At 48.9% G+C, this 15,328-nt stretch overlaps 3 protein-coding genes across 4 annotated transcripts in view; 2 read left to right on the top strand and 1 right to left on the bottom strand.

The window, feature by feature from the left end:
• Positions 1–5,384: 5,384 nt before the first annotated feature.
• On the top strand, positions 5,385–7,781 carry LOC131211977 (transcription initiation factor TFIID subunit 6). Of its 2 annotated transcripts, none has more exons than XM_058205679.1 (3): positions 5,385–6,276; positions 6,344–7,193; positions 7,326–7,781. In XM_058205679.1, the coding sequence occupies exons 1-3, from the start codon at positions 5,416–5,418 to the stop codon at positions 7,646–7,648; spliced, it is 2,034 nt and encodes a 677-aa protein (XP_058061662.1). In that variant the 5' UTR covers positions 5,385–5,415; the 3' UTR covers positions 7,649–7,781. The 2 variants fall into 2 exon arrangements, with proteins under 2 accessions (XP_058061662.1, XP_058061661.1); XM_058205678.1 differs by having other exon boundaries at positions 7,314–7,781.
• LOC131211978 (protein-lysine N-methyltransferase EEF2KMT) lies at positions 7,736–10,605 on the bottom strand. Its single transcript, XM_058205680.1, has 4 exons — positions 10,321–10,605; positions 9,594–10,030; positions 8,553–9,387; positions 7,736–8,477 (listed from the first exon to the last, which is right to left on the bottom strand). Exons 2-4 carry the CDS (start codon positions 9,735–9,737, stop codon positions 8,371–8,373), a joined length of 1,086 nt encoding a protein of 361 aa, XP_058061663.1. The 5' UTR covers positions 9,738–10,030; positions 10,321–10,605; the 3' UTR covers positions 7,736–8,370.
• Positions 10,606–11,220: 615 nt separating this feature from the next.
• The window catches only part of LOC131212207 (MICAL-like protein 1), a 32,828-nt gene continuing 28,720 nt past the window's right edge, over positions 11,221–15,328 (top strand). The window contains exons 1-2 of the mRNA XM_058205981.1: positions 11,221–11,259; positions 11,769–11,861. The gene's annotated coding sequence lies outside the window, so the exon portion shown is untranslated. The remainder of the gene's footprint in view (positions 11,260–11,768; positions 11,862–15,328) is intronic.

The following is a 15,328-nucleotide window of genomic DNA, read 5'->3' as shown; positions in this document are numbered from 1 at the left end:
AGTTTGTCCAACGACTATCCAACGAAGGTCCATGAAACTTCGCACAACGCATCAAAGCACCAGAACTAATTAAAACTCAAAAACTAAATAATATATTTAAAGCATCAACAGTACTTCAATTCCAATGAAGCAATTCAAACGTCAATGAATTATGTGCAATTTTCCGAGTAGCGTAACGACACCGAACATTATGCTATTTTTACCGTGCTTTTTCATGGTGAGTTCAAATTCACAACGCCCACCCTGGCTGTAGGGTCCCGCAGCACGCGGGAATCCAAAGGGCACAGACTGAGGCATTCATTTTCCATTGGCAACAGCTGTCTTTCTCTCTTTTTCCAACATTCGACAACTTCACAATAATAAAAGAGTTTCAAATTGAAAATATGAGTGAACATGAATTCGTAGAACTCACATATTAATAACATTCCTTTCGTCTACGTTTCGTTTGAAATGTTGCATAAAAAAGGTTTCAAAGTTCACGAAGCCTCTCATGTTGTTGGTGATGCAGGAGAAACATATTCGTTCCTTTTGAATGAATGTTTTTTACAAGTCGATTACTTTTTCCTATCGAAAAAACGTAACGAACTTCATTTGCAATGCTGCAAAAGAATATGATTCTACTTTCTACAGTGGCCATACTTCTTTTCTTGTGGCCAATCTTTTCAACGAACATCACAGTACCAAAATCTGTTATCGTAACATATCGGTTTATATGGCGCCAAAGTGTGATAGAGAAGTGGAAAAATAATTGCTATTCGTATATCAGTGGCTGGACGCCGCCAAAAACGTTGTCGGAGAACCGTTAATCTGAGTAAACATACTCAGATGCTGATTCCCTAAAGACTTCATTTTTGTAAAAAATGGTAAAGAAGGACGTTTTTAAAAAGGTTTGGAGTTTCCTTCAATAAATCGAACTAACAATAAACACTACAGGGTTGGGCCCACGAAAGTTCCACATGAGGCAAGGTGCCTCCGTAACAGTACCTGTGGTTTCGCTGTTATGCTCAAATGGACGTAATGACACGTCGCACCGTGGAACTATGCAATGGCAGAGATCGAAAAGGATTTGTTTACAACTTGGCACACGGCACACGTGCGGGCTCTATTCCCTCGCCCCACAAACTACCGAGCGCCACCTGGCGTCTCCATCGAGGAGGAGTTTTCCATTACGCCCCGTCAATAACGGTGGGTCGAAAGCCACCCCTGGTCCATTGTTTGGCTCCCATGGCTCCTACCAAAGTCTACTGAGTGCTGTCTGTTCAAATTTCACGCCTCATTTAGCCAAATACTCATCGCTACGATCGCAAATTAATAGCACATCCAAATCCGGTAAGCCACGGAACTGTTTCACAACACAACAACGGTGCTACACAAACATTGACACGACGATATCGTTTTACATTTAAAAAAAAGTTTTTTCATTCGGTTTGTATTATCAGCATTGAATTAATTCAGCAACTGATTATTCTGGACCTCTTGCTGCACTGGTCGCGTCGCGGTTTTAACTTTCAAGGACATAGCATTATTAATCGATCTTGGAGACCGGCCAGGCAATTAGTTTGGACGACTTTTTCCCGGTTCTGGTTTGACAGCAAACCCCGCCTAATGGCCATCGGTGGGCACGTGTTTAATTCCGTGACAGGCCGAGATATTCGAACGCAATTTGAGTAAGTGTCGAAATTAGCCAAAAATGTCCAACAATCCAACAGAGCAATGGTGTGGTTAATTTCGCAGTTAACACAGCCAACACGCTTTCGGGTGCCAATCCGCTGGTTGCGGGTCATTCTTTTTTCCTTCATGAACGTGGGTTGGTCGACTCCGCGTCTTTTTCGATGGATGATGAAATTGAATCCACGAATACTTAATGTTAATCCCCGCAAAGGGCTAGCCATCATTTTATGTATGGGACAAAGGCTGTTTCTGTTTGAATTCTGTTCTTAGAGTCTGCGTTGCTAATGGTGAAAATGCTGCCAGATTGCACCTTTCTGCGGTACTGCCCCAAACGACGGCGATCATCGCTTTTTTAAAATGAGTTTGTATCTCAAGCTCATTGATAAGACGGACAACCGACGAATTGTTCCCTGTTCTGCTGTTCATGAGCAACTCTACTCCAAGTGAAAAACGTTTCGTTCATCCTGAACTCTAGCATTTGCTCACGTGCCCCTAATGTTTCACGTTCGGTACCGATTGTAAGAATATCTGTTTTCGCGTGCCGGCTTTGGTAAAAAATGGCAATTCATCCTGTACGTGTGGCTCGTGTTTTCCCCCAGAGGGATGTATTTTTACCGCAAAATGTTGGCTCCGCCAAGCACACGACTGAAGCTGCCTATTTCTGGTCGCCTAATTAAGTGACCACCCCAACGACGACAACGATGACGGGCGGAAGTTTGCCTTTTTCCGTTTTTCGGACAGTAGCATTATTTATTGCCGGCATTCCCCTCGCATTGTCCGTGTTTACTACATCCGATGCGATGTTATTGGACCATACACACCTAGCTGCAATGAATTTCAGTAATTAAGGTGTACTGTCGGGAGTGGTGTCGTAAGTTGTTCGTCGTATCGAATTTGAACGAATTTGCAACGAATTTGATTTTAAAACGAATTTATTTCGAACCAAAGTTTCGGTAAATACACCGATATCACGAAACAGAATTATCACAACAATTTACCGTACTACTCGAAATACCTTCAAATTCGCTCAAAATGCTCGTCATAAAGCCCAGCAGCTCCCGGAACCACCAGTTGCGTTGACCGAAAAGCCGGAAAAGCCCCGACAACCATTATCGACATTATGTTGACTCACGTGTCATCTGCCGGAGGAGCAAAGGATACCCTCTTCGGCACCCGGGTCCCGTCGGGTGGAAATTCCAAACATTCACGAATCGTTTTCAACCCCCCGAAAAAAGGGCCAATGACGCAAATGCCATTGCGTCATTTCAGAATCCAGGCTTTCTAGTTTCGAGCGTAGGCAGAAAGAAAACTCAACAATGACCAGAAGGTAGTCATTTCGAAATCTCAACTCAATCATTTTTACTTCCATTTTCATTGCGCGACCACTTCAATTACGAACGAGCGGAAACGGAAGCGGAGAAGTGAATCATCGTGCAAACGGATTATGAGTGGCGGTTGAAGAAATTATCGGAACTCGTGCCGCGTCTTCGGCAGTTTGTTTGGTCGTTGGAGACCGGTAATCGATGAAAATGCGGTTGAGATCTGCAACAGACATTCCATAGAGTTCCTTTATATTCCCTTCTTGGGTTGAGAAACTCGGCTCCTAAATAGTTATTGTATCATTTTGGTTCTTTTCGGGTTCATCAAACCGGGCTCCTTGCGCTCACGGTCTCGTTTTCACCAGTTGCGTAATGTTGGGTGCGTTTTCAGCCAGTGTGCCGAAAATTTGTCGCCATTCAGCGTTTGCCATGTTGTGTGTGCTGCAATGAGACGGGGAAGGTACACCCGCAACATGTCAACCGGAACAATGGTTTTTCGTGGCGAAAAAGGAAACATTTTGTGGCCTTCAACGGAGAGCAAAAACAACAACGTCAAACGTCAAAGAAGTGTATCACCGCAAGAAACTCACCGAGCGATAGAGCGAGAGAGAGCGAGACACGCTGTGTTGTGCGCTGGAAACGTGCGGCACTAGCAACGTGCGCCTACTCGCTTGTTGTCGTTTATCAAAACCACAAAAGAACCTTGTGCAACTTTCTCAAAACTTTCACCCCTCTGTGCCGGCGGAAACGGGACAAGTGAAGCCATCAACTGCACCGAAAAGAATATACACCTAAAAGAGCATACGTCCAACATGTCCGGAAAATGCATACCAAGAACATGCTCCTGTCTGGACAGCTGTTGTCAAACCGCCAAAGTTCACTGTTCGCTGACACTTTCATGGGCACATTTGGCATTTTGGCCCCAATATTTGTAGCATCTTTATCTCGAACCATCATATCTTAGATGGCACTGATTTTTAATTAGTCACGGATAACGGACTATTGTACTGCTTCCGTAGGATTGTTGCGTTGTATCGATTGGGCAATAATCAGTGCACCGTTTCTAATTGGTTTGAACAAACATTGCCCGGGTACGATTAACAGCCTAATTCCATGGCGACAGAGCCGACACTAGAGAATCCAAATCGCGTGGCAGCGCGTGGGTTTCAATCCACGCCGACACGCTATTCTAACCTCTACCACATCGGGCGAACGTTTTTGGTGGGAAATCCGGGAGCGAGGACGAGGACATTAGAATTTTCACGTTTCGCATTCGTTTGCGTGCATCACTGACCTTAATCCCCGGGGCTGGAAGCGTTGGACGTCAATCGTGGCGATTCCGGGGTGTTGCGGATTGCGAGGCACACTTTTCGCACTGCAATTGACCGCTGGCAGCGACACTCACACGCGTCAAAACGGAGCACACAGCAGCAACTCTGGTACACGCGGTCCGCACACTGCCGCTCACTCGCCGCGGCGTGTTGGCGGATGTTGCAAAAAAAACTCCCGGAATGCTGCACCGCCCGGACCGATGGATTCGTCTGGTCTAACCGGCGCCAGGCCTAGTTGCTGCTAGTGGCTGCCGGGGAAGGTTTCCGGACAGAGATTTGCCGTTCGATCGATTTCCCACGGTTCCGTCGGCGGCACCGCGTGCATGTGTGAGTGTTGCGTATGCACCGTTGCTGGATATTATCGGACGAACCTTGTAGTGCTTTTCTACTCCACGGACAGAGCCAGAAACAACGGGCACACCACGAATAATTAGCACCGAAAAACGCAAAAACGGCACACGGTTCTCCGGGGTCCCGGGACCGCGAGACCAAACAACACAAAACGACGGCGGTGATCGGAAAAATGACGGCTGTAGAAAAGCGCGATGATCTCGCCTCGCGACGTTGGGTCACTCACGCGGCGGCCACTCACTGGCCAAGGATCCTGACAGCCGAAGGACGCAGTGCGCCCAGAGTTCGCGTCCTCGCGGACACGCAATTCTTGTGCAGGTGCCGTCCGATGGAAAAGCCGGCACTGGGCTCGTGGGAATTGTGCAATGTTTCCCGAAACAAATCGTTAATAAGCGTAAACGATGTAGTCTGAAAAAAGTTAACGATTATAAATACTTTTTAAAATATGCCAAAGTTAGACACAAATTGTGTTTAGTCAAAATATTATGTTAAAATGTTTGTTCGACATCAACCACACACTGTGCCCACGGTGAGAGACCAAAGGATCTCACGCACTGCCAACAATCTCGCACACCTTCGCTTGAAGAACTCTTGGTCTTCCGTGAGCGCCTTCCGCTGTCAAACTCGGCTTGTTTACGACAGCAAGCTGCATAAAAATCGTGTGCCGAAGAATTCGGTACAGTGTCGGTGTATTTACAGAAATTGAATGAAATAACTTTTCCAAAAAACCGCAGGCGGACACAATGAGCGAAGCGGACAAAACCATGTACGGGACGACGCTCTCGCTGGAATCGATGAAGGTAATTGCCGAAAGCATCGGCGTCGGCAGCCTACCGGATGACGCTGCCAAGGAGCTGGCGGACGACGTTTCATTCAAGCTGAAGCAGATCGTGCAGGATGCGGCCAAGTTTATGCACCATGCCAAGCGGGCAAAACTCTCCATCGCCGATATTGACCACTCGTTGAAGGTGCGCAACATCGAGCCACAGTATGGGTTCGTGAACCCGGACTTCGTTCCGTTCCGCTTTGCTTCGGGCGGTGGCCGAGAACTACACTTCGTAGAGGAAAAAGAAGTCGATCTAACGGACGTCGTGCAGGCAGCGCCACCGAAAATTCCACTCGAAACGACGCTGCGTGCTCACTGGCTAGCGGTGGACGGGGTACAGCCGACGGTGCCCGAAAATCCTCCGCCCTTGTCGAAGGACGTACAGGCACTCGATTCGGTCAATCCGGCGCACAAACTGGATAAATCGCACCTCAAGGACACGACTGGCAAGCCGGCCATCAGCAAAGCGCACAAACTGAAGAACGTTGAAACGGTGCAGGTGAAACAGTTGGCCACACACGAGTTATCCGTCGAGCAGCAGCTCTACTACAAAGAGATTACGGAAGCTTGCGTCGGCTCCGATGAGGCACGCCGTGCCGAGGCGCTCACCTCACTGTCCTGCGATCCGGGATTGCACGAGATGCTGCCCCGTATGTGCACCTTCATCGCGGAGGGTGTGAAAGTAAACGTGGTACAGAACAATCTGGCGCTGCTGATCTACTTGATGCGAATGGTTCGCGCCTTGCTGGACAATCCCGCACTCTATCTGGAGAAATACGTATGTCACGCCCTTTTTCCCTCACTCTCCGTGATAACCGGTTCATTAATCCTCGTTCACGTTTTAGCTGCACGAACTCATTCCCTGTGTGTCCACGTGTATCGTATCCCGCCAACTCTGTATGAGACCGGAAATCGACAACCATTGGGCGTTGCGTGACTTCGCGGCCCGGTTGATGGCGCAGATTTGCAAGAACTTCAACACCTCCACCAACAACCTTCAGACGCGCGTCACACGCCTTTTCAGCGCAGCGCTGCAAAACGACAAAACGCACCTCTCGTCGATGTACGGCGCGCTCGAGGGCTTGTCCGAACTGGGCACGGAAGTGATCAAGGTGTTCATCGTCCCTCGGTTGCGCTTCATATCCGAGCGGGTCGAGGTGCTACTGCAGGGCACGACAACCATCAGCAACACGGACAAGATCGCCGCCGGTCACATACGGGCGATGCTACAAAAGGCGGTTCCTCCGGTTTTGAAGACGCTCCGTAATCCACCCGATATTGTGGACGAGTATAAGCGCGATTACGGATGCTTGGGGCCAACCTTCCACCAGGGCGTCGTGAAGGCTCGTTCGGCTTCCCCGTCCGGTTCGAGTGCACCAACAACAACGGCGACAGGCGCACCACAAGCGACACCTTCATCAACATCTTCCGGTGGTGGTGGCACGATGGTCGCAGTTTCGTCGCTTTCGTCCTCGGTACCAACGTCGGTGGTTATTACGGGTGCCGTGTCGCGACCACAAACCCCGCAAATAGTGTCCGCATCGAAAACCATAGCCGCTACATCTTCCATCCAGCGTCAACAGTCGTCGCAAGGCATTGGGGGAACAGTGGTCACTGGTTCTGTTCCATCCTTACAGCAGCCACAAAAGTTTGTCATCGTTCCGCAGCAGGCCAAAAGTCCATCTCCATTGCAAGGTAAGTAGTATTTGGGGCTGAAATCCTCCGCCTACAAAATTCGGCACATGTTCGGTTCACAAAAAGTACAATCCCACGCCAATTCCCTTTCCTCCTCTGGGGACGTTTGCTCACGAGTAGACGAATTTGTAGGTATCATCCAGCGACCGGCTGGCAGCGGACCGGCCTCAAGCAACGTTATTCACACGCTACCAACGAACGCCACCGTTAAGCTGGAACCATCAAGCGTCGTAGTTGGTACGAACAGTGTGGTCCCAACCGCTTCCACCGGCAACCACCAGAAGGTGCTCATCATAAACCCACCACAGACCGGTGGCGGACTGACCGCCAATCTCACCCAAAAGCCAGTGTACGTTTCTGGCAGTGGGGCGACGACTGGCAACGTCAGTGGTCCGAACTCGTCGGGACTGATGGAACCGAAGCCGGAACTGGATGATCTCTCGCACTTAGCTTAACGTTGCACGCGTTTTCGTTGGGTAACCAGAAACTAACTAAACGAAGTAGAATTTGGCCAACGCCAATCGAAAGACAATCGATTTTCATGTATAGGGCTATAATTGCATTAACTAATATATATTTGACTTATTTTCTTCGCCGCAGCATATCGCCGCCAATCGTCGTTTCATTTTGTTGTGCTAAACTATCTGGACGTAAAAAGGTTGAAATTGTTCCGCTCGCTCGGTGTGTACTTTCGGTTTGTCTTTTTGCTTTTGTTACTTTCGCTGAGGTTGTACCTTATCCGATATTTTAGTACGGTATATGAAATGTTAAGCTTTGCCGTCGGGGCTTCCTATCATATGTGTTGAAACGCGCGAACCACGAGCTCCGTCTCTCACTGCTGGCCGCATTTTGGTCGATGAGATATAGTTCGTTTTGCATAGCGAAAAAGGAGAGCAAGCTGTTAAATACGTTTTTAAGGGTTTTGTTTTCTAAATAGACATTACTACAACCGTATTAGTAGGGGAAAAGGAATAGTTTTGATATAGTAGTGTCCTCTACAGCGGGAGAGCGTAAAGCACCGTTGAATGATATCGTTCGAAAGCTAGAAAAGGTTCGATTAAAAAGAGTTCACGACTAAAAAGCCGATCGATTGTAACGTAAGCGTAGAAAGAGTCTTGTTTGTTGAAGGAAGAGAAGATGTGTATAGGTTAGCGAATCAGCGTTCGGTGCGGTCCGTTTAGCCGCGTGATATCGAGAAGATGCGAATGTTGGTTGCGCTGGTGTCCCAATGGAAGTGGCGCGATGGTGAAACCGTTTCCTCGTTGATGCGAAACTTGCCCGTAACTGTGACAGGAAACAAGCGAGCGGGACAAGTTCACGATTAGCAAATATCGGACAGGTTTACCGGTGTTAACTTACTCAACAGCTGTAGAAAGTCGTTCAGCGTGTCCTGATTACGCTCGGTGCACGCCAGCACGAACTTGCACCGATTGTTCGACAGACAGAAGATGTAGTTGAGCGTCGACAGTAGGGCCGGAAAGAGCGCATGGTCATACACGATGTCGGCCGCCACGATCACGTCCGGTTCGATGAGCTGTGCCAGGTTCGAGGCACTCACACACTGCCAATCGAGCTCCATCACGCCCATCAAAGTGTTGCCACTGTCCAGCAGCAAACTGACAAGCGGATTGTCGCAGTCCACGTGAGCCGCGTTGGGGAAATTTAGTAGCACATTTTCCCGCAGCGTCCCGAGCACCGACGCGTGACAGTCCGACATTACGATGATGGACGGTTCGTAGCACTTGGCCAGATAGATACCGACCAATCCAACGCCACAGCCGAGCTCGAGAATGTTGCGCCCGTGAAAGTCGTCGCGATTGTTAGAAATGTGCTCGCAGAGCGCTTTCGCCGCCTGCCAGCTACAAAGGCCGGTCGTACCATCGGAAACGAACGCGCCGGATTCCTTCAGCGAGATAACACCCTGCCCCTGGGGCAGTTCGTAGTGCTTGTAGCTCAACCCGATCGACGGGTCATCGAGGGGAAGGTCGGTGACCGAAGGTGACAGCATCGCACAATACCGTTCGTACATTCGATCGTGATGCTCAACGTTCATGCTGGTCAGATCACCGATTAGTCGCTTAAGGAAAGCCACCTGGTACGCTGTGTTCAGTGGGTAGCGCACCACCAGCGGATGATCGATCGTCGCGTCCAGGAGCCGTGCCTGTGCCTCCCAAGTAAGATCCTTCAACAGCTCCTGGTGGCAGGACACGTGTTCGGGAGGGGAAGGTCAGAAATTAAAATAGGAGCACAGAAAGGAGCGAAAAATAAACTGAAAACGGTGTATTTTGTCTAAGGCGCCAAACACACTGAACTAGAGGCACACCCGACCCGGGGGCTGGTCGTTATTACGTGTCGTTCTCTTTCGACGCTTCACTGGAAGGACCTCGGTACGCTACTCACATTCCACTGGATCGCTCGGACCGGAGTGCAGCAAAGGAATTGCTTGGCCACTGCTTGGATCTGACGGTCCACCGTCGATGAGGATGGTTCCGCTACGTCTGCTAATGATGGATCTACCGCTACTATGCGCTCTGCCGTTTTCATTATTCTATTTTTCGCCTTACTCCGTCCGCTTTCCTACTGCACACCATCGTCCTTGGGTGTCTCGCCGATTTGTTTATGACTTTTACGGTTGCATACCTCGTCGTGCATGCTGCCGGGTGGGCGATTTAATCGATCAGCTAAAGGGCACTGACGACGGCGGCGGTGGCGGTGGCAACAAACAGCAGCAACGCTGCAAGCCGCACCCGATGCAATCCGCTCTACTGACCCACGGTGTGTGTCTGTGTGCGATTCTGGTTTTTTGCCCAAGTGTCGAAGTTTGTTGTGAATTTTTCCTGCGACGAAGCGACAAATATCATGCGGTTATTTTTAATTCGGCTTTGCGATCGTAAATAGGCAAAATAATAAATCCTGTCGCCGCTCTACCTCCGGCATGCCAACACGGAAGGTATTTGCAAGTCGTTGTCAAAATTGAACTTAATTAATGTCCCCCACAGGTTTGCTCTTTCGTGGATTTGATTTATCGTTTCGTCGCTTGCACTACAGGAAAATAGGGGGTTTTGGACGCTTGGGTGACGATTGTGATTTTTTCAGAATGAATTAAAAGCCAAATAAAAATCCTTACCACCCTAACTGGCGCACTGGTGCGGCTAGTCGTCCGTCAATCTTGTTCGGCCTACGGCGGTTGGCGCACTATTTCGTTGGCGTGGCTGGTCTTTGTCCTTTTTAGCCACCAACCGAGCAGTCGCTTTTCACTGCAGCCGTGGTGCGCACCGCACCACGCACCACCTCGCAGCCGGGCCCGGTTCTCGTGCACGAGCAGACAACAACACAAAAACTTTTCCCCGGGGAAGGACGGATTTCCGCGCGCGCCGAACTTTTCCTAACAATTTTTTCTCTCGCTCGAATCAAAGGGGGGGTCACGAGAAACTGGAAAGCGCGAAACAAAAACATTTCTTTGCTTTGACAGTCGGTTTAAAAAAACGAAAAAAAGGAACCCAAGGTAGCGAGAACATTACGGCTCTTAAATTTGCGAACTTTCAAGCATGTTATTGAGGTTCTGAAAAACACTTTCTTATGCAGCTGGTGTCTAGTGTGTTCTTTTGGTTTTAATAGGTTTCAATTGGTTTCAATTTTTAAAAGTAAAACCACCTGTTACCGACAGCGTTACGGTGCTGGCTATTCTAATGCCGTTTTCTAGTAAGCTTGGCCACCAAACGTTAGGGGTGTTCACCCAATCAATGCCAAGGACATCTACGGTAGTATTTTCCTAATATACCTCCATACTAAATTAAATTTCACATTCTGCTTCTGCTAAAGACTGCTTCTAGGACCTCAAACCAATCGAAACTGAAAGAAAAAACACTTTACGAAGCGAAGCAGCACCCGCAACAAGTTTTTAAACTTATCTCCTTAGTCATCCAAGCGCCCTCTTCAGGACGATCGCTAAATTTGCTTGAAGCTGCTGACAGGTTTGACAGTTCGCGCTGCGCGAACAAAAAAGTTAATCAGTTTGTCAGAAACCGTCGGAACGTTCGGACTCATTGAGTTTTGTGTGAATTTGGTACGTTTCGTTAGCCTTTTTCTCTTCGGTAACTTGTTTCGTCGATAAATCGTCGCGTTTTTCACGCCAAATTTCAACGACAACAGTTTAGTGGGCGCGCACTGAAGTATCTACCTTCACAGTCAGCCAGGACTATCGCTTTTCCTGCCGTGTTTTTCTTTTCGCATTGCATTCGCTGCCTGCCCATCGGAATATTGCCCCTTTCGTTTGATCTTCGCGGGTCCGAGCCGCGAGACATCACCGACGTTTGGTGCAGCGTGTTATTTTCCTTCGCTGCGTTTAAATTCGAAGCATTCTTTCCCTTAGCGGCAGCATCGTAACCCGTGGCCCTTCGATCGATCGGATCGATCCGGGCCGTTCTTGTTTTAGTTCGTCGTTGGGTTTAATTTTTCGTTACCGTGTGACGTGTGACGTCCACTTTCTCATTTGCACCCCTGGTCTCGTTCACTCTCTTACGCTATCCTTTTCCTTGATTTCTTTTGCTGTGCTGTGTGGTCCTGTTTTTGCAGTGTGAGAAATTGTGTACGCAGTGTTATCCTTCAGGTGTTTGCCTGCGACAACGAAGAAACATTACGACCTGATACGGACCGGCAGCAGAGGGGGTGAGTACTCGAGCCTCTGGCACGAGCGCCAACTTGTTGGTGACTCATCATGTAAACGTTAAACCACCGTTTGTGGCGGCGACCGACCCCCTGACGGTGTGTTGTGGCGCCGGAGTTGTTTGTTTCATCGTTCCGTATAAAGATGTCACTTGAAAGACGGCCACAAGATGGAGCGTAATCGAGTTGGGTCGCTATTAATTGATAGGTCATCGGGTGGACACCGTGGGTTTGGCGGTGGCCCGAGCGCTATACGTGCTAATTTCTCGAAATAGGCCTCCCTCCCGGCGCACTTCCGGCACGGAGAAGGCCACACGGAATCAATTAAGACGATGACACGCCTTCAAGGCGGTGAGCGGTCTGAGCGAACGTACGTACGATCGTCTTTTGGATGCGATCTTTCGTTGGAAAGTGAGGCTAATTGCAGGAGAATAAACTGTTTCTAGCCGACCGACTTCCATAAGACTTTAAAGTGTTTTCTGTTTTTGAAATAGAAATGGACATTCCGCGAAGCGAATAGTTTCCATATTAAATCACTAAAGAGTTTTTGTCTCATAAATGTGAGATGTTTTTATAAAATGTTGCACCATTAGAGCAGACACGAGTTTCAATTAATTTTTCCTTCTCTAGCATAAAATTCTAGACCTAGACGCTGAAGTAAACTCGATCTTCTCGCGCTTCGTAGTTGAGGATCTCGTCAATAATAATACACCAGAGCAATCATAATGCTCCCACACAAAATTTTGTCTTTCTTTTCTCCACCACACCATTCACATACACATATGTGCGACCCCCCTCGGGCGGAACCACGACGAGAACAAAGTCGAAAGTAGAAAAAGGGTCAACACGATCTAGCCGTTGCAACCGAAAGGTCGAGCATACGGACGACGCTGTGGTCGAATTCTGCTTTTATGTTGACTTTGCTGTTGTAGACTGCGGCGCATCGCTGCTGCCGGAACCCACCTTGGCGGGATGGTGTCCGATATCCGGCGGCTCATAAGACCCCCTGGCGGGAGGGCGGGCAGCACATGATCAGTACGATTGCATGGTTGCATACAGAAACACGAACAGGTTCTCACCCACCGGCGCAATACAAAGGGACTGTTCCTCCCGCCATGAAAAAGAAAAAAAGCTGACCTTCAACATCGGTCAGCACATGAGCGTTCTGGCACCAAACCGAACCCGAGACGACGGCACCTCGGAGTGAAGACGTTTGGGAACCGGACCGGACTCCGGGGGGCCACTGCAAGATCATCATTCTCGTCAGCTCTCGGTCCGTTCTGAGAATTCGCTTTCGAAACCGATTATGTTCCATGCTCGCTGATGGAGAACGCTCGAGATGGGAGGAAAAACACAATGAAAGCTCACCATCATCATCATCATCATCATCACAATCTTCTCACAAAACATCCGGCTTTTGGCAAGGAGAGATATTTTTGGTACCGCTACTCCTGCTGGTCGAGCGCCATGGCGGGGCGGTGAGACGATGCTTTATGAAATGCCGTTTTGTGGCAAATGCCCGACAGAAAAAGGCCGCACTTCGGAGAAAGATTTTCGGCCCCTCCGCCCCGGGGACCAGAAGAAGAAAAGGCGGACGAAATCGATTTCCTGCCTGCCATTTGGTCGGTGGGAATTTGGAACCGAACGTCCGCGTACGTTCGGTGGGACAAATTTCGTCGGAAAGGAGAATTGTAAAGTAGCATAAAAAATCAAAACGTTAGGATGCGGAGCTAACCAAACTGCTGCGACTGACCGCTAACGGCCGCGGATCGGTGTCAATGGTAATCCAATTTCCTATATTTTTCCCTTGTTTCTACAACACCAGCCTCCGCTGCGTAAACTAGTTAACGGTCGCCATGTGAGGAGACGAAGAGAGCGAACTAAGATATCCGGCTGCATCGTCGCAGCCATATCGAAATCGTAGAAAAAGCGAAATGGTGAAGCCGCGGAAAAACAAAACACCGAACGGTTCGGAGGAGAAGAATCTTGAGAAACGCGGGCAGATAACCGAAAAAATGGAAGCGATCTCCTCGATGAAGCCGTCGAACAAAAGAGCTCCGTATCACCGTCTTCAGGTGGCGTTTCTCGCGCACGAAGGCATGGCCCGCTGGCCTGCACTACAACCTAGCCCAATGGCCCTTGATCCAGTTTCCTAGTGCTTCTTTGTTTTTGTTTCCTCGCTTCGGTGTGCCTGTTTGTTTTCATTGTTGTCGATGACTGATGTTTCCAGCCTTTTCTTCAGCCGACCCAGCCACCAACGCACACGCACATGAAGCCCCGGAGAAGAAGCACTCTATCTCGGCGGCCGACGCTAACGGGCGAATAAGCCGCCAAAGAGCGAACCCTCTAATCAGTAGCACTTGAAATTATCATATCGTTAGCAAAATGTGCCATATAAATGCCTCCGGTTTCGTCTTCGCCACCGCCACCGCGATGATGGCCACTTGAGGCGGTCGTGGAAAGGCCTGCGCTGCTGCCCCGCCGAGTGGTTACCACCATACAGCTTGAGAGGTCTCATTGCTGTTTTTGCCCTTCCTGCACGGTTTCCATGACGGCGCTGGCCCACGGTTTCGTTGCCCTGATATGAATAATGGAACAGGCCCCCAGTTCCCAAACTGCTCCGACTTGGCTTTCAGTTCGTTGTATAACGTTCATAAAAAGTCGTCCCGTAACGTATCATTAAAATTCTTAGTAAAATGTCTTATCAAATTGGTAGCCCACAGCATTGCAATTGCTTTCCAAATGTTACGTGAAATTTATTTTATGTTGTACAGTAAGCAGTCATAAACCTAGAAGTAGAATGAATCTGTGTTAGATAATACCCTCGCTGCTCTTTATCAAAGGATTGTTGGGCTTGAATCGTTTAAGACACGGTGCTAACGTTCCTATCTTAAACGGCGACCGTGGGTCACCTACATTTTATCTTTGTGACGTTTTTTTTTCGTGAGAAACAGAGAGCCGTTATTTGAACCTAGTAAAGAATCCGACCCTATGCTTATCATACCCCTCCAGCAATGGCTGCAGCAAAATGCGCTTTCCGCTTTTAGTCATTGTAACGTGCTGGACAGTCGGCTTGAGTCTCATGTTGGCGGCTCCCATTTACGCACAGTTTATTCTAATTTCTGTTTTTTGCCATTCGCTTTTCAAAAAACCCAAATGTGACAGGCCACGCTCAGTGGCAAATGGCGTTAGTTTGCCACACTCGATTGACCACCGCTCGAGCGTAAACGGTTTCTGTTGGCATTTTTAATTGCGGCAAATGGCGCCGGTGTTGAATTCTGGGAGTTTCAGTTAGACTCGGTCAGAGGTTATTTGTGGCACAAGTGGTCAGTATCCGAATTCGGGTGGCTAATTTCTGTGTTCGACCAGACGGACGGAGGTTCTAAGGCCGCACCCGACCATAGTCGGTTTCGAGAGGGGAAGGGCGTTTCCTGGTGATGATTACCGAGCAGCTTTTCCTGGGTCAGTTT

Source organism: Anopheles bellator, chromosome 2 (assembly GCF_943735745.2).
Source record: "Anopheles bellator chromosome 2, idAnoBellAS_SP24_06.2, whole genome shotgun sequence".
In the NCBI taxonomy this organism is placed as follows: domain Eukaryota; kingdom Metazoa; phylum Arthropoda; class Insecta; order Diptera; family Culicidae; genus Anopheles; species Anopheles bellator.
Note: the sequence above shows the minus strand (reverse complement) of the source record. Positions and strands in the feature narration are given on the sequence as shown.